Below are 25,746 nucleotides of genomic sequence, written 5' to 3'. Positions count from 1 at the left end.
CTGGACATTTTGCTTTGTTTTGTTTTGTTTTCTTTGGCTTGTCTGTATTTCCCACATTTTATGCAAGAAACACACATTATTATATAATTAAACTAATATTCAGAGTGAAAATAAAACAGTAAGGACTGCACTTGGTCCCCAGGGGGAAGCGGCTGATCAGGAGAGAGGCCTGTCCATTGAGGGTGGGATGGAAGGGGACCGTTCACCTGTGTCAGAGACACAGACAGGGAGGTCCTGGCTGCTGCCCCAGGGGCCCAGGAGATGGCAGCCCTGCATCCTGGGGGATAGATGAAAGTGACATTTTCTGTCTGGGTATGCCCTAACACGTCCTGAGAGGCAAATCCCCTTCCCCTACTCAGGAGGTGCCAGGCAGGGGAGGCAGCACGGAGGAGAATGCTGCCTGCTCACGGGCACCAGTGTGCTTCCCATTGGTTGTCCTCAGCTCCAAGTCCTCTGAACATCAGTTGAGAAGGACCTTGAACCCTCAGCAGTCAGGCCAGATTCCTTCCCAGACTCTCCCCTCGGTGAGCCTGCCTGGGCTGCTCGCACTGGGTGGATGGACAAAACGGAGGCATCTCTCAGGCTTCCCATTTGGGCCCATGGTGTCCATCCAGCAGCCCTGCTAGGCTCAGCCACGCTGCCCCACCCCCACTGGCCTTCGCTGAGGCAGCCCTTTGAGAAGTGCTGGGCTTGGTGGGTCCACAGCACTCTCCCTGCCAGTGATGTTAATCCGCAAAAGAAAGTCAAACATTAGCCCGGGAAACAGCTTATGCCTTATATAAGCCCCCCTGGGGGAGGCACAAACACAGCTTGTTAGAGCTGAGCTGCCCAACTACAGCAGCAGCCGGCCCCTAGGACAGAGCAGGGACCTCAACTACACTGATCACCAGCCCCGTCGGACCCAGACCCAGCCACCAGGTGAGGAGGGACGGAGGGCCCCCAGCCCAGGCACCCAGGAATCCTCGGGAATCTCCCGCGGCCAGGCTCTCATTGCGACTGGCCAAGCCACTAGTGCCCTCTGAGACCCACTTCGGGCTCTTACAGATACCCCAGCATGGTGGGCCCAGCCCCAGGGAACTGCCAGAAGCCAGGAGGCTCTGGGCTTGGGGAGGCCTTTCCCACCAGGCAACCTGTACTCTGCTAACCCTGTGTATCTGCCTGGAGCAACTGGGGACATCTGCCACCCACCTCACAATCCGTCCTTTGTAGCCAACATCCAAGGCCGGGCCCCTTGGTCCCTGCTATGTGTCCTGCACTGCTCCGTGCATGCAGCATGTGCGACCAGCCTAGCTGAGCACACACACGCTCGTACTCGCAGGTGCACACACACACAGCACACACCCGAGTTCACACAGCTGTGTCCTTATGCTCCAGCCTAAATGAGCACATACCTATAGATACCTTTGTGTCCACACACCTGGACACACACTTACACCTTTGATCCCATAGCCCTCCATGCAGGTGGGCTCTTCCTCAGGCATCCGCACAAGAACCTGCGGCTCCACACGCCTGAGCTTCCACATCCTTACACAGTCACACACGCACCGCTCCACACACCTGTGCTCGCATAGCCACCTGGTTCACCCTCTCACATATGGTTCCATAGGCCCACGCACCACCAGGCACACGTATACCTCTCCCTGGCCTGTGCCCTGCCCACAGCTCTGGCTCATCTTGCCCCAGTGCCATGACCTTCTCGGAGATCCTGGACCGTGTGGGAAGCATGGGCCGTTTCCAGTTCCTGCATGTAGCCATACTGGGCCTCCCGATCCTCAACATGGCCAACCACAACCTGCTGCAGATCTTCACAGCCGCCACCCCTGTCCACCACTGCCGCCCGCCCCCTAATGCCTCCGCAGGGCCTTGGGTGATCCCCATGGGCCCAAATGGGAAGCCTGAGAGATGCCTCCGTTTTGTACATCCATCCAATGCCAGCCTGCCCAATGACACCCAGAGGTCCACGGAGCCATGCCTGGATGGCTGGGTCTACAACAGCACCAAGGACTCCATTGTGACAGAGGTACGCCTGGGCAAACCCTCTCCCTCCACTTACCCACGTACCCCATACCCTGGCGGGCAGCAGACGAGGCTAGGGTCTGGTGTTCCCAGGAACTGAGGACAGGCCACTGGGCAGGCAAAGAGGAAGGACCTGAGTGCAGAAGTGCCAAGAGCCTTGGCTTCTTCCCACTCGGAGTCCATGCAGTGCTTCAACAAACTGCTACCGAGGGCCTGTTCTGTGACAGGCACAGAGCTCAGCTCTGGGAATACAGAAATGCACCATGCCTGCTCCCAGGGGGTATGCAGCCTGGTGGGGATAGCACCCCTTAAGGAAAATACCACACAAAGAAGTGTAAAATTGCAACTTCAAAGTGACTTTGCACTATGACCTACCCCTGGGGTAGATGTGAGAGTGAGGGCGTGGGGAATGGGCACTGAAGGAATCCTCCCTACACAAAGGCCCCCTGGAACTGAGATAGAAACATCAGCCAAGGGCCAAACAGGCAGTGAGGGAAAGGAGGAAAATTCCATCTTGTGCAAAGGCCCCAAGGTGGGAGGGCTGTGGAGGAGGGACCGCACAGGCTTGAAACGCTCCACAGAAGACCCAGAAAATGTCTCATCCCCACACACAGGCACTCGTGGGTTCACCTCTCATCCCCGCAGTCCTTCACTGATTCATTGACTCTCTCACCTGCCACCTCAGGGAAATCCAGAGTTAAATCGGACTCTTCAGGGAACTGACAGGCCAGTCAGGAGCCTACGCTAGGATGCAGATGAGAAATTGGGAATTGGCATGTATTGGACATCACTAACTGCCAGGCACATGGGGTGCTTTGTAGACACTGTCTTGCTTGATTCCAACATGATGCTCCGTTGAAGGTGAACTCCATCTCCCCTTACAGAATTTTTAAAAATGAAAAACCTAAGACCCAGAGAAGGGAAATGATTGTCCAGTGCTACATGGCTGGTCAGTTTCAGAACTGGAATTTAGAGCTAAAGCCCATGAGAGGTACAGGGAGACAAATGTTTATGGGAGTCCAAAAGAGGGAGAAACCGTTGGATTCAAGGGAGGCTTCATGGAGGAGGTGGCGTCTGAGCGGTGAGCAGAGACCAGTGTTTTCATCCTCCCTCGGGAACCATGAACCCCTCAAGGGCAGGATCCTGTTTTTCCTCATGAGAAGAGATGTGTTGCAAAGCCCTGGTGCCAAGCACTATATGTCTGTGGGCTCCTGGAGGCCCAGGAGATGTAATCTCTTTAAGAGAAGTATTATCTCCAGTTCGCAGATCAGGAAACTGAGGCTCAGCTTGATTCCATGACCTTCCTATGTTACACATGGCTAGAACCTGGCAGAGGCAGGATTTGAATTTAAGGCTATGTTCAGAGTCTGTGTGATTGCTATTCATTTGTTTAACAAATATTTTTATATAAAGTGCTTACTATGTGCCAGGCATTGTTCTAAGAGCTTCACAGATATTAATACTTTTAACCTTCCTGACAACACTATAAGATAGTTTGTATTGTCATTCTCTCTCTCAGATGGGGAAACTGAAGCACAGAGAGGTTAAGTAGCTTGCTCAAGGTCACATAGCTAGTAAGTTGCAGATTCAGGACCAAACACACACACCTGCACTCCACACCACGACATTTGCTACTCTCATATCCCTAGATTATATCTCCTCCCTGTCATGTTTGCCACTTTTTCCCCCCAGTACCAAGCATAATGCCTGAAACCCATCAAGTATCCATTTACGGACACCCAAGGCATAATACTAAGGACACAAAGTCAAAGAGCCGCTAGCCCTGCCTGCCCTCCAGGAGCACACCGCTAGTGAGACGCAGACCCACACTCAAGGATCCTGGGCAGTTTGGTGGAATACACACGTTTCCCAAGGCAGGGATTTTCTGCCGCTTTGTTTACTACTCTATCTGCAGCAGCTAGAATAGTGCCTGGTACAGGGGAGGTGTTCTGTGGAATGAATGAATGAATATGTGCTTTGTACACTCAGAATGCTCTGAGGCCCAGGAGAGGGTTATCTAATCAGCCTGGAGTGAGGATCAAAGTCAGGCTGGAGTCAGTAATGCCCACACTGTTCATGGAGAGGTGGGAGTTAGTGAGCAGCGCACCCCAGGCAAAAGGAAGGGTGGCGGGGGAGAAGGGTTAAATGCAAAGGCACAGAGGCAAGAAGAAAGACCCAGCACAGTAGCTCATGCCTGTAATCCCAGCAGTTTGGGAGGTGAGAGTTAGTAAGCAGTGAACCCTAGGCAAAAAAAGAGTGGCAGGGAAGGAGGGTCAAATACAAAGGCACAGAAGCAAGAAGAAAGGCCGGGTGCAGTGGCTCACACCTGTAATCCCAGCTACTTTGGGAGGCCAAGGCAGGCAGATGACCTGAGGTCAGGAGTTTGAGACCAGCCTGGCCAATATAGTGAAACCCTGTCTCTACTAAAAACATAAAAATTAGCCAGGTGTGGTCGTGCCCACCTGTAGTCCCAGCTACTCAGGTGGCTGAGACAGGAGAATTGCTTGAACATAGGAGGCAGAGGTTGCAGTGAGCCAAGATCGCACCACTGCACTCCAGCTTGGGTACAGAGCAAGACAACCCCGCCTCAAAAAGTCAAGATTGCAAGGGCCAGGGGAAGGCTGGAGGAGTGAGCAGTAGGATGTGGGGGTCCCCAGACATGGAGCTGGAGAGGGCAGCAAGAGGGCCCATCTTGGATGATACAGAGGTGAAAGTGCAGCCTCTGTCGTAAGGGCAATGGGGAGCCAGTGACTGTGGTGGTGTTAAGCAGGAGAGTGGCACCACAGGTCACCTGCGAAGGCTTGTCACTCTGACTGCCCCTCAGAGTAGTTTGTGGAGTCTTTTAGTCCAGCAGCGGGGAGACCCATTAGCAAGCTGCACAGGGATCCAGGACAGAGACGACAGATAGAAGGGACAGTCAGAATAGACACCAGGAAGGTCAGGAAGTTGGAATCTCTGGGAGCTGGTAACTGAATGCAACTGAATGATGTAGGGAGTGAGGGACAGGGAGGGAGTCAAAGATGCCTCAATAGCCATAAGTAAGTTTCCAAATGTACTTGCCATGCACCTGCGACCTGGGAAGACAAAGAGGAGTAAAACTACCCAGGTCCTCCAAAAGCACAGAACCTAGCCAAAGAAACAAAAATCTCACAGGGAACAATTACATCACCATCATCAATAACATTTACTGCATGCTCACACTGTGCCACATGGTTCTAAGCACTTCGGCCACATAAATTCATTTCATCTTCACAATAACCCTCTAAGGTTAGTACCTTTATTATCCCATTTCACAGATGAGGAAACTGAGGGACAGGTCACCGGCCAAAGGCCTCACGTTTCATACAGGATGGAATGAGGAGTCAAAGTCAGGAGTCAGGCTCCAGAGCCTACGGTCCTCAGGAATGCACAACCCCCAACCCACAATCCATAAGGCTGACTGTGCACCCCGCTGCCCAGGGCATCACAGATTGTCCTTCCCTGCCTCTGGTAGCATCTCCAGGGCAGGGACCATGTCTCTCTCACCCATCTCTGTCATCACGGGACTAGATGCATGGCAAGCGCTCAATCAACATTGAATGAAGGACTTGCCCCTCAGAGCCTGGTGGGAGAGACAGACGGGAGGGATGCAGACCCTGCTCACTGCGGGGAAGTGGCTTCCTTTCCAGAAAACCCCTCGAGCAGCCTCTAGGAAGGCCAGACGGAGAGAGAGGTTGCAGGCCTTGAACCCAGTCAAGCATCAGTTCACGCTTGAGCCAGTTCCCAGTCACCATGTCAGCAGCTGAGACAGTTGTGAACCGCCATCCCAACAGGACACCAGAGGTCGCCAGGCCTCAGGGCACTGCACCCTTCTCTGGGTCAGGTCTGGCCCAGGCATTCATCAGGCGCTGGATCCCTGGGACTCTCAGCTGTGAGAGCCCTTAGGAAGCACCCCTGCCCAGCCATGAATGCGTCAGTGGCTAAACCCAGCCAGCCACACTGGTACCGGCACAGCAAGGGCAGACCCTTTCATCTTTCTGTTTCTGGTTCAGCCATAACAAGTCCAGCTCCATGTGCTTGGGTCAGGTTCTGGCGCCCCTTGGCTAGAGACAGAGCAGTGGCTGGACCTTACCTAGAAGTAGGTCTCTGACACAGAGGCAGGGAACCAATACGTTGGCTCCAGGTGAAGAGGGTGGTAATGAGGAAGGCAGGGTATTTGGCGAAGAGCAAGGTCAGTCCAGGTGACACCCGTTAGTAGAAGCAAGGAGTCATCCCGCAAACAGTGAGGGATCGCGCAGCAGAGCTCACAACCTGCCTCTGCCAATGATCAGGAATATCATGATCCCTAGAAGTCTCAGATTCCTCATCCGTAAAAAGGGCTAAGAAAGCAAGTGTGAGGGTTAATGGGGATGACGCAAGCACGGCACTGAGCCCAGGGCCTGGCACACAGCATTCCATTTTCATGTTAGCTGCACTCCTTGCTGGTGCCATGCTTTTTTGCTGTTGTTGTTAATAGGGATGTCTGAGAGCTAGAGGGTTTGTTCCCATCAGAAGAGAAGGGGGATCCCCCAGTAAAAAAGGGTAGCCAGCTCTCGCCATTGTTTCTGGCTCACCCAAGCCCTGACTTTGCCTCCCTCCTCAGCCTGGCCCTCCTCTTCTGCTCAGATCCAGCTCCTCCCCTACAGTCAGCAACCTGGCAAGTGACCTCGCCACTCCAGCTTCAGTCCCCTCATCTGTAGAATGGGGATTTTAAGGATCCTCCCTCTTGGAGTGGGCAAGAGGCCTGGAGGACTGAGCTGGTGGAGTGCGCAAGCCCAGCACTGGGTCTGGACAGGAGTGGAGGCAGTCTCCCTCCCCCTTCTGATCCCCTAAGCTTTCCTGGCAGGGGTGACTACAAATTCCTTTCTCTTGGTGCAGCAGAGAAGGTCAAGATTTTTCAGAATGAGCTTTATTAGGACATTAAGAGGAAACAAAGGCCTTTAAGTCTGGAAAGCATGGGAACACGAGTTCTGGACGCTGGGCTCCCTGGAGAGGCACGTACCCCATAGTCCACACCACTGAACCTCAGCTTGTGGGCCTCAGGGCCTCGGCCGGGCCATGGATGAGCAAGACTCATTTCTCTAAGGGCCCTGGGCTTCCTCTCTGGGCCTTGAACCTCCCTGTCTTGTCTCCAGGGCTGCAAAAAGCCCATCTCCCACCCTCTCCAGGGTGGAAGAGTGCTCCAAGGAGTCCCCAGGTCGGCTGCTGGAGAAGCAGAGAGGCTGCCTAGTGAGGCCTCCGGGGAGCAGACTTCTACCCGGGGAGGGTCCCCTGCCGAGTCTCTGGTCAGCCACCTCTGACCCTCCTTCATCCCGATCCCCAGTCCTCAGTTGCCCATCTCTCATCTCCAGCAGCACTTCCACTTCACACCCCCATTTGCCCACCCTCAGCCCTGCCGGGGGCTCGTCCTCCCCCATCTCTTTCCTCGCCTCCAATCTGACTCCTGGGAAAAGGCCTGAGAGCCCCCACCCAAACCACTTTTCAAGCCAGCCTGATCCCTATTGACAGCCCTGACCTAGAAAGCCCCTGATTATGTGCACAGGAGGAGCTGGGACCTTCCTATGAGCTCTCCAGGATCAGGAACTCACCAGTAAGCACCCACTATATGCAGGGCCCTGGGCTGGCGTTTGCATCCCTTCTCTCGTGACCCTGCCCATTTTACAGAGGGATACACTGGGCTCAGTACACTGGGCTCAGATCCAGATGGTGGCCTTCCCAGCCACGCTGGTGGGTCAAGCTTTTATAGAAGAAGGGGGGTGTTGAGAGGTCCTGACTACAGAATCCATGCCCTTTCTACTGCATTACCTGTCCTTGTGAGCACAGGCCTTACAATGACTTCATGACATTAACAGTGACAAGAATAATAAGACAGCTATTGTGAATTGAGTGCCTATTGTTTTCCAGGTATAAGTGCTGGATGCTTTTCATTCCTATGTCATTCACAAGCCTGAGAAGCAGGTACTAGGTACCTGTGGGTACTGATGAAGAGGCTGAGCCACACAGAGGTTAAGTAATTGGCCCCAGAACACATAGCTCCTAAGTGGCAGAGCTGGAAACTGATGTCTTTTTGACTGTCCCCAAGATACCTGGCTCATCCTCTCTGGTCCTTGTGCCCCAGCACAGGTTCCTTTGGGGATCCAGGAACGCACATGGGCAGCAACAATTCTCCCCTAAGCTAGATCTGACCTAGCTCCAAAAGGCCCCTGAACTAAGGCAGGCTATTTCCTTGTTCCTGCTGTAGGGGGTAGGGACCACGTATGTGGTTCCAGGCAGAGCCAGCTCCCCACACACACGGCAGGGCCCCATCCCGCTGATCATGCTCCTGTTCACAAACAGCTCGTCCTGACTCTTTACAGCCCACTTTCTGCCTCATGCTCTGCAGGGGCCACCTGGCCTCGCTTCTTGCTGCTCACTCTTTGGATACGATGTCAGAGCAGCTCATCTGGCTCTGACCTTGACTGCCTCCTTGACCACAATCCCAGCCTGTGCTGGGCTATGCTGTCTTACAGTGGCTCAGAGTAACCGCTCCCGTGTATGGTGCCTTTCCTTCAGCAGCCCAGGCCTCAGAACATGGCACGCAGGGAGGCATCGAGGAGCTGTGCTCAGGGCCAAGGGCAGCATCTTGGGTCCAACAGACCTGAGTTTGAGTCTCTTTCTTGAAATGAATTAAGCTGTGCTTGAGCAAGCCACTTACCCTCTGAGCCTCAGGTTCTTTGTCTATAAAAAGAGATAACAATAGTACCTACTTTATAAGGTTATTATGGCGTTAATTGCAAAGCTTTCTCCTGAGCATAGTGCTTTTCTCTTTCTTCCCCACCACCTTCCTGATGCATCAGCCCACACAGGAAGGCATGGCAGTGAGTTTCCTACCCTTCCCTTCCAGAACCCAGCTCCCTCGGGGCTCAGCTACATTCCAAGAAAGGAAAAAGATGGTCAAGAACACTGAGCTAGGCCAGGCGCAGTGTGGCTCATGCCTGTAATCCCAGCATTTGGGGAGGCTGAGGTGGGTAGATGACCTGAGGTCAGGAGTTTGAGACCAGCCTGGTCCAACATGGTGAAACCTCATCTCCACTAAAAATACAAAAACTAGCCAGGCATGGTAGCGGGTGCCTGTAGTTCCAGCTACTCTGGAGGCTGAGACAGGAGAATTGCATGAACCCGGGAGGCAGAGGTTGCAGTGAGCTGAGATCGCGCCACTGCACTCCAGCCTGGGTGACAGAGTGAGCTTCCATCTTAAAAAAAAAAAAAAAAAAAAAAAAGAACACTGAACTAGAATATTGGGAGTGAGAACATTACGTGGAATTGCCAAGTTGATGAGACGGATCAGCCACGGTCATGTCAAGGACTAGACAGAAGCACCAGGAAGTTGAGTAACTAGCTCTGTTCAACCAGCAAGTTACCTTTCTTCCCTCTCTGGGCTTCCTCAATGAAATAAGGATAATTAAATCCAAGGACTCCAAGTGGCACAGCCTATGCATGGAGACATAGTCCAGGGAAACACAAGTCACACTCAACACTTTGAGTAATAATCAAGACATCTGCTATAGGTTTTCTTTTTCTTTTTTTTTTTTTTTGACACGGAGTCTGGCCTTGTTGCCCAGGCTGGAGTGCAGTGGCCGGATCTCAGCTCACTGCAAGCTCCGCCTCCCGGGTTCACGCCATTCTCCTGCCTCAGCCTCCCGAGTAGCTGGGACTACAGGCGCCCGCCACCTCACCCGGCTAGTTTTTTGTATTTTTTAGTAGAGACGGGGTTTCACCGTGTTAGCCAGGACGGTCTCGATCTGCTGACCTCGTGATCCGCCCATCTCGGCCTCCCAAAGTGCTGGGATTACAGGCTTAAGCCACCGCACCTGGCCTGCTATAGGTTTTCTTAACAGAGCCTCCTTAGGGGCTTTGTACAGAAAGCAGGCCAAAATTCTCCCAGCCCTGTTCACTCATTAATTATTTGCTGAGGAAACATTAACATATACTACGTAGCAACTACTCTGCTAGCCATTAGACATAAAAACTCAAGGCCAGGCGCGGTGGCTCACACTGGTAGTCCCAGCACTTTGGGAGGCCTAGGCAGGTGAATCACGAGGTCAGGAGGTCGAAACCATGCTAGCTAACACGGTGAAATCTCATCTCTACTAAAAAGAAAAATACAAAAACTTAGCCAGGCATAGTGGTGCATGCCTGTAATCCCAGCTACTCAGGAGGCTGATGCAGGAGAATCGCTTGAACCTGGGAGGCAGAGGTTGCAGTGAGCTGAGATTGCACCACTGTACTCCAGCCTGGGTGATAGAGCGAGACTCTGTCTCAAAAAAAAAAAAAAAAAAAAAAACTCAAATGAGACATTCTGTATCCTCAGCAAGATTACAGAATACAGGAGAGCAAACAAGTGAATTAGCAGCTAGAATGCCATGTAATAGGTACCTTACTGGAGGTAAGAACAAGAAAGGGAAATGAGGAACACCTTACCTACCCTGGGCGGCTAGACACTCCTCTCCTCCATTTATCGATCTGACAAACACTTACTGACCACCTGTTTGTACCAGACAACCATAAAAGAAGTTCCTGGCTCTCCAAAAAGATGATATTGACATGAGTTTCAAAAGACTGCCAACATTACTAGAATAAGGGGATCATAACCAACACCAAAGCAAAGAGGAATGCAATAGCCTGGAGGTTCTGCAGTGTAACCTGATTAAATCCAAGGACTCCGCATGGCTCAGACTATCATGGAGACACAGTCAAGGGAAACACAAGTCACACTCTTGATACCTTGAGTAATAATCAAGACATCTGCCATAAGTTTTCTTAACAGGGCCTTCTTAGGGTCTTTGCACAGAAAGCATGCCAAAATTCTCCCTAAATACCTTCCTTTCTCCCAGAAATTCCAGGATGCCTTTAAAATTCTCTCCCATTTTGCTCTACATCTGGTTCCCTATTGCCATGCTTGTCTAGTCCCAATCCTCTTCCGATCAGCCCTTATAAAGCCAGCAGGTCCTTCAAACATTCAGGAGTCATGCCGTATATTAGTTTCCTAGGGCTGCCATAACAAAGCACAACAAATTGGGTGGCTCAGAACAACAGAGATTTTATTGTCTCAGATCTGGAGGCTAGAAGTCCAAACTCAAGGTGTCGGTGTGTCCTCTCCAAAAGCTCTAAGGAAGAATCCTTCCTTGCCTCTGCCAGCTTCTGGTGGTTGCTGGCAACCCTTGGCATTCTCCAGCTTGTAGATGTATCACTCCAATCTCTGCCCCTCTGCATCATAACATCCCCATGTGTCTCTCTCTTTTCTTATAAGAACATGAGTCATGGTGAATTAAGAACCCGCTCTACTTCAGTATAATCTCATCATATTTGACTTAGCTAATTACATCTACGACAACTCTATTCAGAAATGAGGTCATATTCTGATCCATGAATTGTTAACACTTACATGTATTCTTTGGAGGGACACAAGTCAGCCCATAACAGTTGCAGATCTCAGATCTGAGTTTCAGTCTCTGTCTTGAACCACGCCATGCTTGGGTAAGTCACTTACCCTGTGAGATCAGGTTCTTTGCCTATAAAAAGAAATAACATGAGTATCTACTTTATAAGGTTATTATGGCATTATCTGCAAAGCTTTCTCCTGATCTTCAGGGAAGATTTGTGTTGGTCTTCAGGGAAAATAGATTTGTGTTGATCTTTAGGGAAGCCATGGCCACATTTTTCTCATCAGTTCTGATGTGCTTCATTAACCATGAAATCTCTGGAGCAATTTAGAGTGCAATTGAAGTTCAATTTTTTAAAAATATTTAACCACAAAGCACTCCTCCTTCCAAGCTTCAAAACTTCATTGAAGGATGATAATCCTCCAGTAGACAATTTTTCCATAGAAGGTTTTCCAATCTGACTGTGAAAAAAAATACTTCTCTCCTGCTCACTGGCATGTGGTTATATCCTCAGCACATACAGCCTAGACACTATCCATCTTGACATGCGCTCACTCTGGTGAAATTAGGCAGTTCTCCACATAGCATTTGAAATGTGGGCCCTATGACCGACCTCTCATGTAGACATTGGCAGATCTCTAACTTCTAAGGCTTTCAGTCCCTCTGTTCTATCTGTGGAATGTTCACACATTCAATTCCACAAGTATTTATTGAGTGCCTACTATGTGTTGGGCGCTGTTCTTGACAATGAAAGTACAGTAGTAAACAAAACAGACTAAAAGCCTTATCTTCACCAGGCTGATATTCTTGGGAGAGGAACATGCAATAAACCAAAAAGAGGGAAAATTTTGCAGCATTCTGACGGTATAAGTACTGTGGAGAAAATTAAGTAGGGTAGAGAGGTATAGGCTACTGGGGGTTATAATTGTAAATAGGGAGGTCTCACTGAGAAGATAATATTTGAGCAAAGATCTGAAGGAGGTGCAAGCCAAGTAGCTATCTGGGAGAACATTCTAGAAAAAGAGAACAATATACGTCAAGACTCTGAAGTAGAAGCATGCTTGAAATGTTTATGGAGCAGTAAGGTAAACAATTCAACAAGAGTGGAGTACGTGAGGGAGAGGGCAGTAGCAGGTGAGAGCAGAGAGGTGACAGGGATAAAGATGTTAGCTGATTTTCCAGGGCTTCCTAAGCCATTGTAAGGATTCAGGCATGTTCTAAACAGGACTCAAAGTTTACTCCAGGAATGATATTTTCTATAAATTGCTCCATTTTCTGGTAGAAACCAGCTCATGACAGTTATTCTAAAGCCTACATGATCATGAGCATCATGGTAGAAACCAAGACGCAGCATATCTGGTCTCAGACGGTGGAGCAGGACAGCAGCCTGAAACTATTCCAAGCAGGTCTGACAATTGACCTTCTCATGATCCAAACAGATGATTGATTTCTTAAGGCACTAATTATCATGGAGGTTGGGATAAAAATCTAATTTCCATTTGCAACTTCTTACGGGATGATTCAGGATAGGCTAGGTTATTATAACAACAATAATTCATGGTTTGAAGAATATTGAAGTGTTTCTCTGTCTCACGTAACAGTTCCAAGGTGAGTAGCATTTTAGGCCAGTGGGTGGTTCTGCTCCACAGGGTCATTCAGGGACCCAGACTGACAGCAATTCTCCAGAGTTGTTCTAGTTGTCACCATTCCCACCAACAGGAGGGGAGAAAGCGTGCAAGTCCAGACTAGGGAATCCCTCTTAAGCAGATGACGTGGAAGTAACATCTCTTCTACTCACATTCCATTGTCAAGAACTACATGGCCCCACCCAGTACGAGGTCATCATCGAAATGTGCTATTTACTATGGAAGAAGGGGTGAATGAATTTAGGTGAACGGTAGGTCTGTCCTTTAGATGTTCCTAAAGGGACTTTACACAGCATGCCATAAAGTACCAGAGGTCTCTCTAGATGCCCACTTACATATTCCACCTCACACCCCTTGCTTCTTTCTTTACCTTTTCCCTCCCCATCTCCTCCCAACACACATACCATGCGGACCCCCTTCCCAACTAAAAGGGACCACCGGGCTTGCTGGCCATGCTGGGCCACTCTGAGACAGCTGCAGGACCTGGAGACTCCATCCACCATCATCCTCCCTCACTTCCAGCTGAGGAAAGTGGGAAAGAGCTCCCTGGAATGTGTGGTTCTTCGCCTTTTGGAATGTTTTGCTTCCAAAACATTCTTGTGAGGCATTTCTATTGAATTAAATTCTCCACTTCATTGCACAAGTAATTCAGATGGCTGGAGCAAAGGGTGCATGTTGGGGATTAGCAGATTAGACCAGACAGGTAGGCAGAGGCCAGAGCATGGAGGGCCTCATAAACCTGTGTTAATGGGTCATTATCTTTACCCAAAGGGCAAGGAGAAGCCAGTGAGCACTTTAGGCAAGACAGGCACCTGATTTGAGTGATGTTTTAGCCCTTCAGGTTATCAGTGAAAGAATGGCTAGGAAGGGATGAGGCCAAAGGCCAGTAGACCTGTCAAGAGGTTGCTGCGGCAGCCTCATCTGGGCCTCAGTTCCTTTATCTGTAAAATAGGGTGATATTAGCACCTACATAATAAGGTTATTGTGAAGATTAAAGTTAAAACATGGAAAGAGTTTAGAACAGTGCCCAGTACCTAGAATGCCCTCAATAAATATCGGCTGTTATTATTAATCTAAGTGCAAGATGATGAGGGCTACACTAAGGCAGTAGTCGTGGAAATAGAAGAATCCACATTCAAGAAATACAAAAAAGCTAGAATCTTGAAGATCAAGTGATTGTGGAGTAGGAGAGGGAGGAAGGAACCAAGAGGGTTATCAGCATGATCTCACTTATATATGGCATCTAAAAAAAAAAGTCCAATTCACAGAAGTAGAGAGTAGAATGATGGTTACCAGAAGCTCGGGGGGGAAGGGGCTGGAGCAAAGGAATGGGGAGTTACTGATCAAAGGGTACGAAGTTTCAGCTAGATGGGTGGAGTACGTTTTGAGATCTGTTGCACAGCATGACGGCTACAGTCAAGAATAATGATGTATTGTTTATTTCACAATAACTAAAAGGGTGACTTTCAAATGTATCACCACAAAAAATGTCAAGTAAATGAAGTGATGTTAATTAGCTTGATTTCATCACTTCACATTGCATACACATATCAAAACATCACATTGTTTTCATACATGTAAAATAATTATGATTTGTCAATTAAAAATAATATAATTTTTTTTTAAATAAAAATAAAAAAAGAGGCCGGACGTGGTGACTCACATCCGTGATCCCAGCACTTTGGGAGGCCGATCACTTGACGCCAGGAGTTAGAGACTAGCCTGGGCAACATAGTGAGCTCTTGTCCATATAAAATATCCAAAATTAGCCAGGTGTGGTCATGCACACCTGTAGTCCCAGCTACTTAGGAGGATGGCTTTAGCCCAGGAGATTGAGGCTTCAGTGAGCCATGATCATGCCACTGTACTCAGCCTGGGCAACAGAGTGAGGCCCTGTCTCAAAAAAAAATTAACATAATTAATTAATTAAAAAGAGAATGTTACCAGTCCCTGAGATTGGGACTTTAATAAGAAGTGGGGTGATAAGTCCCATTAAATCTGGGATGTGCCTGTGACTTTATCCAGGTGGAGTTCTCAACTGGGACCACTGAATCTGCTCCTCTAGGGGTCAGAAGAGAGGTTGGGCTGCAGGTGGAGATTTGGAATCTTCAGCATAAAATAGGAATTGAAGCCATAGGAACAGATGGCATCGCCTGGGGAAAGTGGAGCGAGAGAAGGATTCAGGAAGAGCCCTGGGAAACTTCAAGGGCTAGGCAGAGAGAAAGGAGCCATGAAGGAGAGGAGCGCAGAACAGCAGGAAGCCCGACGGAGGGTGAGATCAGCAGCATCCACATCTTCCAGAGGGCAAGCCAGGCCAGGATTCGGGACGTTGCATTGTACACTGTGACCTTGATAGGCACAGATTCAGTAGACGGGTTGGGGGCAGAATTGAGACATGAAAAGGAGATGAGGATGGAGTGATACCAAGTGCAGCTCCTCGTTCAAAGGAGTTGGCTTTGAAAGGAAGAGAGAAATGAAGTGAATGGGAAAGGAAAGAGGTGTTAAGATGGAGAGATTTGGACACACCTAAATACTGATGAGGAGGAGCAGAGAAAGAGAGACTGGATCTGCAGGAGGAAGAGAGGTGGCAAGGATAGAGGAACGTCCCTGTAGAGGAGAGAAGGCAAGGTCAAGGGGGTAGGCAGAGGGACTGGCCTGGGCTATGTGAGCGGCAGGGAGGAGGCAAACAGGGATGCAGGCAACTTGGAGGGGAGGAAGAAGTTGAGGTCAGACCTCGATGTGGCAGCTGAGTAGACTTGGAGACCCATACGAGAGGCCACACATGCCTGAGGGATGCAGGTCAGGGGCCAGAGTGCCACAGACAAACCAAGGAGCTCTGAGCCAGGCTGAAAAAGGAAATGGTCCTTGGGAGGTAGGGGCTGAGTCAGGACGCTGGGAGAGGAAGCCCACATGTATGAGGGCACAGGCTGAGCATGGCTGAGCAGGCTGTCTACACTGAGTCAGGCTAGCCCTACCTTTCTCTCGTGCAGTGGAACTTGGTGTGCAACTCCAACAAACTGAAGGAGATGGCCCAGTCTATCTTCATGGCAGGCATACTGATTGGAGGGCTCGTGCTTGGAGACCTGTCTGACAGGTGAGACATGGGGGCACAGCCCATGGAGGCATGACCCATGGAGACCCCTCCTTACTCTGCTCCACCCATGCACCCCCAAAGAGGCAAAGAGCTGGGGGAGGGTGGGATGACTCTTGCTGTGTGGCCTTGGGCAAACCTCACTACCTTTCTGGACCATAGCCTTCTCTCCACCCCAAGGCCCTTACGACTGGAATCTTCCAGCCTTCCTTGTTTTTTTTTTTTTCTTAAGACAGAGTCTCACTCTTGTTGCCCCAGCTGGAGTGCAATGGCATGATCTCGGCTCATTGCAACCTCTGCCTCCCGGATTCAAGTGATTCTCCTGCCTCAGCCTCCCAAGTAGCTGGGATTACAGGCGTGTGCCACCACGCCTGGCTAATTTTTGTATTTTTAGTAGAGAAGAGGTTTCACCACGTTGGTCAGGCTGGTCTCGAACTCCTGACCTCAAGTGATCCTCCCATCTTGGCCTCCCAAAGTGCCCAGATTATAGGCATGAGCCACCGTGTCTGGCCTCCAGCCTTCCTTTCTTCCAGGGGTAAAAACCTCCAGGTTTTGGGACACAGCGTAGTGGCTGTGGAGCAGTGGAGGCAGAGAAGATGGACTGCTTAGAGATGGGTGGTCCTTTGACCCCTGCTCAGTCAGCTAAGCTGAGGTGGATGTAGAGGAGATCACTCATTAACTCAAACCTCTAATTGCAAACTTGTCAAAAATAGCAATTACCAAGAAAGCTCTGTCCGGGGAGGGAACTTCATGTGTCCCACAGGAAAAGGTTGGGGGTCGGGTCCAGCCCTTTGCCCCACAGCCTGCAGAGTCACTCCTCTTGGCAGGCACACTGTGGCTAACTCGGCCCCTCCTCTCCTTTGAGCCACAGGTTTGGCCGCAGGCCCATCCTGACCTGCAGCTACCTGCTGCTGGCAGCCAGCGGCTCCGGTGCAGCCTTCAGCCCCACCTTCCCCGTCTACATGGTCTTCCGCTTCCTGTGTGGCTGTGGCATCTCAGGCATTACCCTGAGCACCGTCATCTTGAGTGAGCTGCAGTGGGGCAGGGAGCTGGGCTTTGGGGAGCACCATCCAGAAGCCAAAAGAGAATGGGGTCTGGGTCTGGCTCAACCACAGGCTCCCTGTGACCTTCGTCAAGGTGTCACCCCCTCTCAGGACCTCAGAGGCCTCATTTAAACTTAATTAACTGTGACAACAAGCGTAGTAGTAGCAGCTATCAGTCTTGAGGACTCACCCTGGGCCTGATACTCTGCTGGGTACACAATCTCCTTCAATAACACCTGCATCAGCGACACTGTTATCCCCATTTTACAGATCAGGAAACTGAGGCAGAACAAGGAAAGTCACTTGCCACTGGAGAAGCAGTAGTTAAGAGCATGAGTTTGGAAACAGACACACCTAGGTTTGAGTCCTACCCCCTTGAGCCTCAGCTGCGGCATCTGTAAAATGGGGATGATGAACTTAGGGTTAGCATCAGAACAGCAGGAAGCCCCAGTGGAGGGCGATATCAATAGCGTCCATGGGGAGGTTATCAGTAGCCGTGGGGATGCAGAAGCTGGTGCCCCTTCACGGGGAGGTGCCTGGGACCTAGCAGAATGCTAATCTGGTCCTTGGACTCCTCCCACAGATGTGGAATGGGTGCCTACCCGGATGCGGGCCATCATGTCGACAGCACTCGGGTACTGCTACACCGTTGGCCAGTTCATTCTGCCCGGCCTGGCCTACGCCATCCCCCAGTGGCGTTGGCTGCAGTTAACTGTGTCCATTCCCTTCTTCATCTTCTTCCTATCATCCTGGTATGTGGCCCTCTCCTCTTCATCTGTTTCCTTAGGCGCCCCAGGGCCAAAAAGGGGAGCCCATACCTGCCCAGGCTGGCCAACTCTGTGTCCCCGGGCACCCTGTCCCAGAGTCAGGGATGGGCACTCCAGGAAAGAGGAATTACATAAACAAATGCATGCTGCAGGAGAGAGCAGGGATGGGGGCATGTGGGGAAGCAGGGCCTGCCTGCAACTGAAGAAGAGGGTAAGTGGAGGTGGATGGGATGGGGACCGGTTGGGAGTGCACAGAAAGCTGGGGGAGGCTGGACCTCATGTGGAGGGAGGTAGAAAGCCACAGAAAGAGTCTGTGGTGCTACAGGCCTGACCAAGTTTCCATCTGTGACATAATAGCCCAGAAGGACAGACCCAACTGAGTGGGGATAACAGACTGATGGGAGGGGACGGTGCAGGGAGGGGGATTCTGGGAGACTAATCTGGGATATACCTTGAGGGAAAAATCTGGAGAATTCGGGACTGCTAGAGTTGAAGTACAAAGGAAAGTTCAAAGAGGAGCCTGAGCCTGGGAACCTGGGAAAATGGAGGTGCCTGGGTCAGAGACCCAGAGTGGGCCGAAAGCTCATTACCAACATGTTGAACCTGAGGCCACACTGAAAGACAGGAAATGGGTCTTCAGAAAGTAGTCAGAGCTGGCCGGGCGCAGTGGCTCATGCCTGTAATCCTAGCACTTTGGGAGGCCGAGGCAGGGGGATCACTTGAGGTCAGGAGTTTGAGACCAGCCTGGCCAACATGGTGAAACCCCATCTCCACTAAAAATACAAACGTTACCCGGGCACAGTGGCGCATGCCTGTAATCCCAGCTACTCAGGAGGCTGAGGCAGGAGAATCGCTTGAACCTAAGAGGTGAAGGTTGCAGGGAGCCAAGGTCATACCACTGCACTCCAGCCTGGGCAACAAAAGCGAAACTTCGTCTCAAATCACAAAAAAAAAAAAAAAAAAAAAAGTAGAGCCAAAGAGCAGGAAATCCCACAGGAGCTCAGGAAAAGAAGTGAAGTCTTGGAGTGACCTTTTATTGAGTATCTGCTACATGCAAGGCCCATTTTGGGCATCAAACTACATTGTCTGTGATTCTCATGGCTTCTCTGAGTGAGGGAGACATTATTGTCCCCATTTTACAGATGAGGAAACTGAGGCTCAGAGATGTAAAGCAATTCCTCAGAGTTACATGAAAAGATCCAAAGCTGGGATGAAACATCAGCTCGGAAATGAGAATAGCAGCTCCCAGAGGGGATGGGCAACCTGGGGCTGAGAGCACTCAGAGTTAGGAGGCGAAATAAGGGTGGGCGATTAGCGGAGTACAGTTGAGAGCCTGGGCCAATTCACTGTGTGACTTGGGGCAAGTCTCATGCACTCTGAGCTTCCAGAATTTTCTAGGTAGCCGGGCACAGTGGCTCACGCCTATAACCCCAGCACTTTGGAAGGCTGAGGCGAGCGGATCACGGGGTCAGGAGTTTCAGACCAGCCTGGCCAACATAGTGAAACCCCATCTCTACTAAAAACACGAAAAATTAGCCAGGCGTGGTGACACGTGCCTGTAATTCCAGCTACTCAGAGGCTGAGGCAGGAGAATCGCTTGAACCCAGGAGGTGGAGGTTGCAGTGAGCAGAGATCACGCCATTGCACTCCAGCCCAGGCGATAGTGCGAGACTGACTCTGTTTCAAAAAAGAAAAAAAAAAGAAAATGATTTTTCTAGGTAAAATGAAGATAATGTTGCCTGTCACCCAGAGTTTCATGGGTCTGGTACACAGGAAGGCTCACTAACTATAAGCCATTCCTGCCATAATTATCGGGAAGAGGAGGATAGAGTCCAGGCCTTGCCATGGTTTTGGGAGGAAGTCACTGATAATCTTGGTAACAGCAGGCTCAGAAGACCGTCAGGGCAGGAGGAGGGATAGTGATGGGCCCAGGAAGCTGCCACCATCAGCTGGGGCAGTGGCCTGAGGCCAGGTGACCAATGTCCACTCCCTAAGGGCCTCACTGGATCCAGGTCACCCACAGGGGCTACAGCTAAAGCTGACCCCGCCTTGGACCAGACTTCTCCAAACACCACTCCTTTCTCCCCACATCTCAGCCTCTTCCTTTCCTCTTATCCTAGTGACCCTCAGGGACTGCTCAGAATGAGCCAACCTCAAAAGCATAGCCTGGGGGCAAGGGAGAGTGGGGGTGACTGCCCATTTATCAATCCCAAGACCCCATGTTGTGCTCACCCACTCCCCACAACTCCCCCAGCTGAGTTAGTCCTTTGCAGGGAGAATCTGAAGGTTCCAAAGCCTAGTCCCTAACCTCACCTTAGCCTCCATCCCCCTCTCAAGCTGCCCTGTGGGTGCAGCCCTGCCCTGTCTTCTCCAGAGAGGCTGGGAATGCAGCCCAAGGAGGGCTGGGGAGGTGGATGTGCAGGACCCTCCAGCAGTCCAGCCTTGAACATGCCGTCCCCTCCCCAGGCCCCACCTGCCTTGGCCTAGAGCCTGGGGCTCCTAGTTAAGGAAGACACCCAACAATAACAAGTGGCCCAGGTCGGGGGTGGAGGAAAGGCTCTTCTGGAAGGGGAAGAAGAGAACACTGGAATTTGTGCTGGCTGCAGGCAGCCCAGGTGCAGAGTTTGGCCAAGTTTAAATTCCATGAAACCTGCAGTGAGATAGCTCAGGTTTCTGGTCTTCCTACCCCTTGGCCCTGGCTGTTGATGTTCTTCCAACCTCTCAAAAGGGGCTCTGGAGTGGGAGGAGCCACTGTGACTGGTCTCTGGCCCCCAGGTGGACACCAGAGTCCATACGCTGGTTGGTCCTGACTGGAAAGTCCTCGAAGGCCCTGAAGATACTCCGGCGGGTGGCCGCCTTCAATGGCAAGAAGGAAGAGGGAGAAAGGCTCACCTTGGAGGTAGGGGCTGAGAAGGACTATAGTCTGGGAGCAGAACCCCTGTGCCCCACTCTGGGGCTGGCCCCTCCCCTTGCCTCTGTTTCCCTGGCTCACACCTGATTACCACATCTGATTCCCTGAGTTCCTCTAGAGGCACCAGGCCTGCATCTCCCTCTCTACTTCCTGTCCACCAGCTGGTCATTAATGGCACCCCTCCCCCTCCTCTGCCCCAAGGAGCTCAAACTCAACCTGCAGAAGGAGATCTCCTTGGCCAAGGCCAAGTACACCGCAGCTGACCTGTTCCGGATACCCATGCTGCGCCGCATGACCTTCTGTCTTTCCCTGGCCTGGTAACCCACCTCCTCCCTGCCCGCGCCCCTGGCAGGGGTAATAGACAAGGCCTCCAGCAGGCTCACCTAAGGGCAAGGCCTACGGCATCTGAAAGAGAAGTCAGGGGATCCCCTCTCCTGGGCCACCACAGCCCAGCCCCAACCCCAGAAATCTGCTGCATTCCTGCCCCACACTCAGGTCCAGCCATCAGGGTCTGCTTCCCTCTGGGGTCACAATGCCCCACTCCTCACCCCCAGGACAAATGCTCCAGACACCTTCCCCAGCTCACATCCCTGCTGCTCAGTGTCCCCATGCTCTCCCTCTCTGTCACTGCACCGCTCTGGGTCAGCTCTGTCCTCTGGAACCCCACAGAGCAAGGCTAGACCAATGGGTTTCAGACTTGAAGACAAAAATTATATTTCTCTCAAGTTTTCTCCTCTGTCTGACTTTCTCCAGCTCCCTGAAAGCCCTTTCTGTGACCTGGCTTCTGCTTCCCATCCTGGCCATTTCTTTGTGAATAGGATTCAATTTGTCCAGGAACCCTTCAAAGGGATCCCACAGTTCAGAGAGAGGAAGGAAAACATGTGACCCAGGCATACAGCTCTATGCTCACCTCCCCAGTCTGGATGTTAAACTGCTACCCAACCAGGAGAGATCATTTACCGCCTCCTTTGGTCTCCGAGATTCCCTTCAGTCCTGATCTTCTCTAGAGTCAGTTATCAGCACCTTTGCCACCACACCCTGGACCATGTCCACATCAGACATGACCAATCAATCACAGCACTTTCTCCCTGAGCCCAGACACAATCTCAGAGACCTCAAAAGGACACTCAAATAGCCCCCATCATCAGACGCAGTTGGCACAAGAAGTGAAGCTATTCATCATCCTGGTGACCCAATGACCAGCATGGGGAGTGGCCTCTGCCTGGCTGTAGGTGCTAACCAATCCTTCTCTGCCTCTCAGGTTTGCTACCGGTTTTGCCTACTATAGTTTGGCTATGGGTGTGGAAGAATTTGGAGTCAACCTCTACATCCTCCAGATCATCTTTGGTGGGGTCGATATCCCAGCCAAGTTCATCACCATCCTCTCCTTAAGCTATCTGGGCCGGCATACCACTCAGGCCGCTGCCCTACTCCTGGCAGGAGGGGCCATCTTGGCTCTCACCTTTGTGCCCTTGGGTGAGAGACTGGGGCTACCCCAGAACCCTCTGGAAGAGGCTGCCAGGTTGGGCACCAGGGACTTCACTGCTAGCTCTGCTGCTAAGTCACTGTGTTACCTTGAATAACACGGTGAGCAGGTCACTGCACTCTCTGGCGCTCAGGGTCTCTCATCTAGAAAATAATTCAATTGGGCTAGATGACATCAAAGCTTCTTTCCAGATCTGACTTGGACTGGGCAAAGTACGGTGGTATCTGGATAGTGTGAAAATTTTTGAAGTATTGGGAGTGTCCTGAGTGATATCACTGTAGAGGATAAGCTGAGATGGTAAAATGACAGAGCTCATGCTCAAGAAAGACCCCACAACCTACTCCATCATGACCTTGGAAAAGCTATGCTTATTTTATATGGGTGTTAGTTGGTCGATACACCTATATCCTTCCAAAAGAACTTGAGGTATTTTAAGACAAGAACAAGAACATATACAACAAAATATAAATGGAAATAGAGGATCAGAGGCAGGGGAAAACACAAATATAGCAGGACACAAGCATGCAAAGCATTAGGAATAGTGGAAAGACTATTACTCAGCTTTAAGTTTGGATCTGAGCTTCCTGGAAGCCAAAGCAAAAAGGGAGACAAGATCAGCTAAGGAGTGAGAACTCGTGGGTGCTCCCGAACCCCGAGGCCCACCACATTTTCTTCCCTCTGCAGACTTGCAGACCGTGAGGACAGTATTGGCTGTGTTTGGGAAGGGATGCCTATCCAGCTCCTTCAGCTGCCTCTTCCTCTACACAAGTGAATTATATCCCACAGTCATCAGGTAGGTGCTGGACCTGGGGCCAGGCCCAGCCAGAGGACACAAGTCAGGTGAGACTGTGGCATTTTCCTGTCCTCTGCCCAGGGGAGCCATCCTTTATGAACCCCACACACAGGCTGCCAATCCCTACTCTGAACCCTCGCAGGCAAACAGGTATGGGCGTAAGTAACCTGTGGACCCGTGTGGGAAGCATGTTGTCCCCGCTGGTGAAAATCACGGGTGAGGTACAGCCCTTCATCCCCAATATCATCTACGGGATCACCGCCCTCCTCGGGGGCAGTGCTGCCCTCTTCCTGCCTGAGACCCTGAATCAGCCCTTGCCAGAGACTATCGAAGACCTGGAAAACTGGTCAGTCACTGCCTCTGGCCCCATCAATGCTCCTCCCTGGGGAAGCAGGTCTGGGCCCAGGGCTTTTCCTGAGCTCTCTGTCCCTAGGTCCCTGCGGGCAAAGAAGCCAAAGCAGGAGCCAGAGGTGGAAAAGGCCTCCCAGAGGATCCCTCTGCAGCCTTACGGACCAGACCTGGGCTCCAGCTGAGGACAACGGAACCCCCTTTCCCTGCCCTCCAGAGACTGATCCTAGCCAGGCACCTTAGGGGTACAGGGAGGCCCCAGATAGGTCCACCCTCCTAGGATGAAGCCTTCTGAGAGCTTGGTGAAGGTGTCTCCATCACCACCACCAGAGCCTCCTGCCCAGCCCTGGCCAGTTCGAAGGTTCAGCCATAGACCTTTCCATACCCATCCCTGCCCTCGTTCTCCCTGCAACCCAGGCCCTGCCATTCTTCTGTCCAGCCCTTCCCCACTGGCCACCTTCCTCCACTGTCCTGGTTCTCTTCCCCTGAGGTCCCCTGATGTCCCCTGGCTCAGTCCTAACAAGACTGAGTCTTAACAAGATAAGAAGTCCTCCCCTTCTTGACTCCCACACTTTTCTTTGATGGGAGGTTTCAATAAACAGCAATAAGAACTCAAGCCATGATGTTCAGGAGTGGGGGTGGGGATGGGAGCTGGCCACTGTGTGGACACGTGAGCATGCGCATCTGTCCATCCACGCTTTCATGTACGACAGGCCTGTGTACAGGCACCACAGGTACATACAAGCTGGACTGATGTGAACATGAGCAAGCATGTGTGAGTGCTCTGAGGTGTGTACACCACACCTGTGCATGAAAATACATGTGTGTGTCTACATGTCTCAGGATGCATGTGAGCAGATAACTGACCACGCTCAGAGTGGCTGCAGACAGAAGCCAGAGCCCCTCCAATCCTGATTCCCTTCCCCTGATCACCCCAAATCTCTGACCTATGTCTCAGCCCCATGCCCAACAGAGAGTTTTTCTCCTGTTAACTGAGAAAACTGCAACGGTAGCTGACTGCTGTCAATGTCTGCTGCCATGTTCCCGGTTCCCTCCAGCCACAGGAGAATGGCCAGTCCCTCCACATCCAGCCTCTCCCACCGGCAGCCATCCCTTTCCTTCTGGGGTCTCTGACCATTCCCTCTATCCTGGCTGCTGCCCATCACCAGTTAAACAAGCTTAGGCTTCTCCCAACTTAACAAAAATCAAAACAAACACACGCCAGGCTGCTGTATCTCCTTCCAAGGGCCACACTGGCCCTTTCTCCCCTTCGAAGCCAGACTTCATAAAGGAATTGTCTGCCTCCCTGTATCCACCTTCTAGCCTCATACATCTCCCCCACTGCACTCCGGCCCCGACCCCTTCTCCCCTTGGAACTGCTTTCACCAAGGACGCTCATCACCTCCCTGTGCTGAATCCATAAGTCACTCTTCAGCCCTCCTCTTACTGGCCTTTTGGCAGATTTGGTCCTACTGGTCACTCTCTTCTTCCTTGGTTTCTGAGAGGCCACGTGTTTGCAGCTCCCTCCCACACACTGGCTACTCCTTCTCAGGCCCCTCTGGGGTATCCTGTAAATGCTGCAGTGTTCACTTTGCCTATCCTGCCCTGACCCCTTCTCTAAGGATCTGCATCCCCAGAATCTGCCAACTGAACAGTTCCATGACCCACCATCTCTGGTAGTGACCAACTAGACCAGAGGCCACTCCAGATCCAAATCTCATTGATCACAAGGGCACTCCAGATCCAAATCTCATTTATCACATACTCTTTCCTAGGCTAGGATTTGAGATCTTAGAGGTTCTTTTCCATCTCTTTGTCCTTGCCCTGGGAAGACAAGCTAGCATGAGGCTAGGCTGGCCCAGATGCAAATAGAGCAGAGAAGGCCAGTTGCAGCAAGAGAATAAGGCAGATGCACAGAGAAAAAGAGAACAAGAGACCACATGGGCCCAGATAAAAAGAGCTGGTGGGGCCGGGCGCGGTGGCTCAAGCCTGTAATCCCAGCACTTTGGGAGGCCGAGACGGGCGGATCACGAGGTCAGGAGATCGAGACCATCCTGGCTAACATGGTGAAACCCCGTCTCTACTAAAAAATACAAAAAAACTAGCCGGGCGAGGTGGCGGACGCCTGTAGTCCCAGCTACTCGGGAGGCTGAGGCAGGAGAATGGCGTAAACCCGGGAGGCGGAGCTTGCAGTGAGCTGAGATC

At 51.3% G+C, this 25,746-nt stretch overlaps 2 protein-coding genes across 4 annotated transcripts in view; one reads left to right on the top strand and one right to left on the bottom strand.

Annotated features, from left to right (window-relative positions):
- The window catches only part of SLC22A9 (solute carrier family 22 member 9), a 161,329-nt gene that overhangs the window by 70,287 nt on the left and 65,296 nt on the right, over positions 1–25,746 (bottom strand). For both annotated transcript variants that reach the window (XM_017882646.1, XM_017882645.1), the window contains exon 3: positions 11,459–11,585. In XM_017882646.1, the coding sequence (XP_017738135.1) occupies positions 11,459–11,460 (2 nt within the window). In that variant the 5' untranslated portion in view covers positions 11,461–11,585. The remainder of the gene's footprint in view (positions 1–11,458; positions 11,586–25,746) is intronic.
- Positions 787–24,157, top strand: SLC22A8 (solute carrier family 22 member 8). Of its 2 annotated transcripts, none has more exons than XM_017882642.1 (11): positions 787–918; positions 1,684–2,020; positions 16,093–16,196; positions 17,065–17,219; positions 17,820–17,988; positions 20,779–20,902; positions 21,116–21,231; positions 22,176–22,390; positions 23,085–23,193; positions 23,336–23,539; positions 23,627–24,157. In XM_017882642.1, exons 2-11 carry the CDS (start codon positions 1,688–1,690, stop codon positions 23,724–23,726), a joined length of 1,629 nt encoding a protein of 542 aa, XP_017738131.1. In that variant the 5' UTR covers positions 787–918; positions 1,684–1,687; the 3' UTR covers positions 23,727–24,157. The 2 variants fall into 2 exon arrangements, with proteins under 2 accessions (XP_017738131.1, XP_017738132.1); XM_017882643.1 differs by having other exon boundaries at positions 1,663–2,020; positions 23,627–24,155.

Source organism: Rhinopithecus bieti, unplaced genomic scaffold, assembly GCF_001698545.2.
Source record: "Rhinopithecus bieti isolate Rb0 unplaced genomic scaffold, ASM169854v2 scaffold_13271, whole genome shotgun sequence".
NCBI classification, from domain to species: Eukaryota; Metazoa; Chordata; class Mammalia; order Primates; family Cercopithecidae; genus Rhinopithecus; species Rhinopithecus bieti.
Note: the sequence above shows the minus strand (reverse complement) of the source record. Positions and strands in the feature narration are given on the sequence as shown.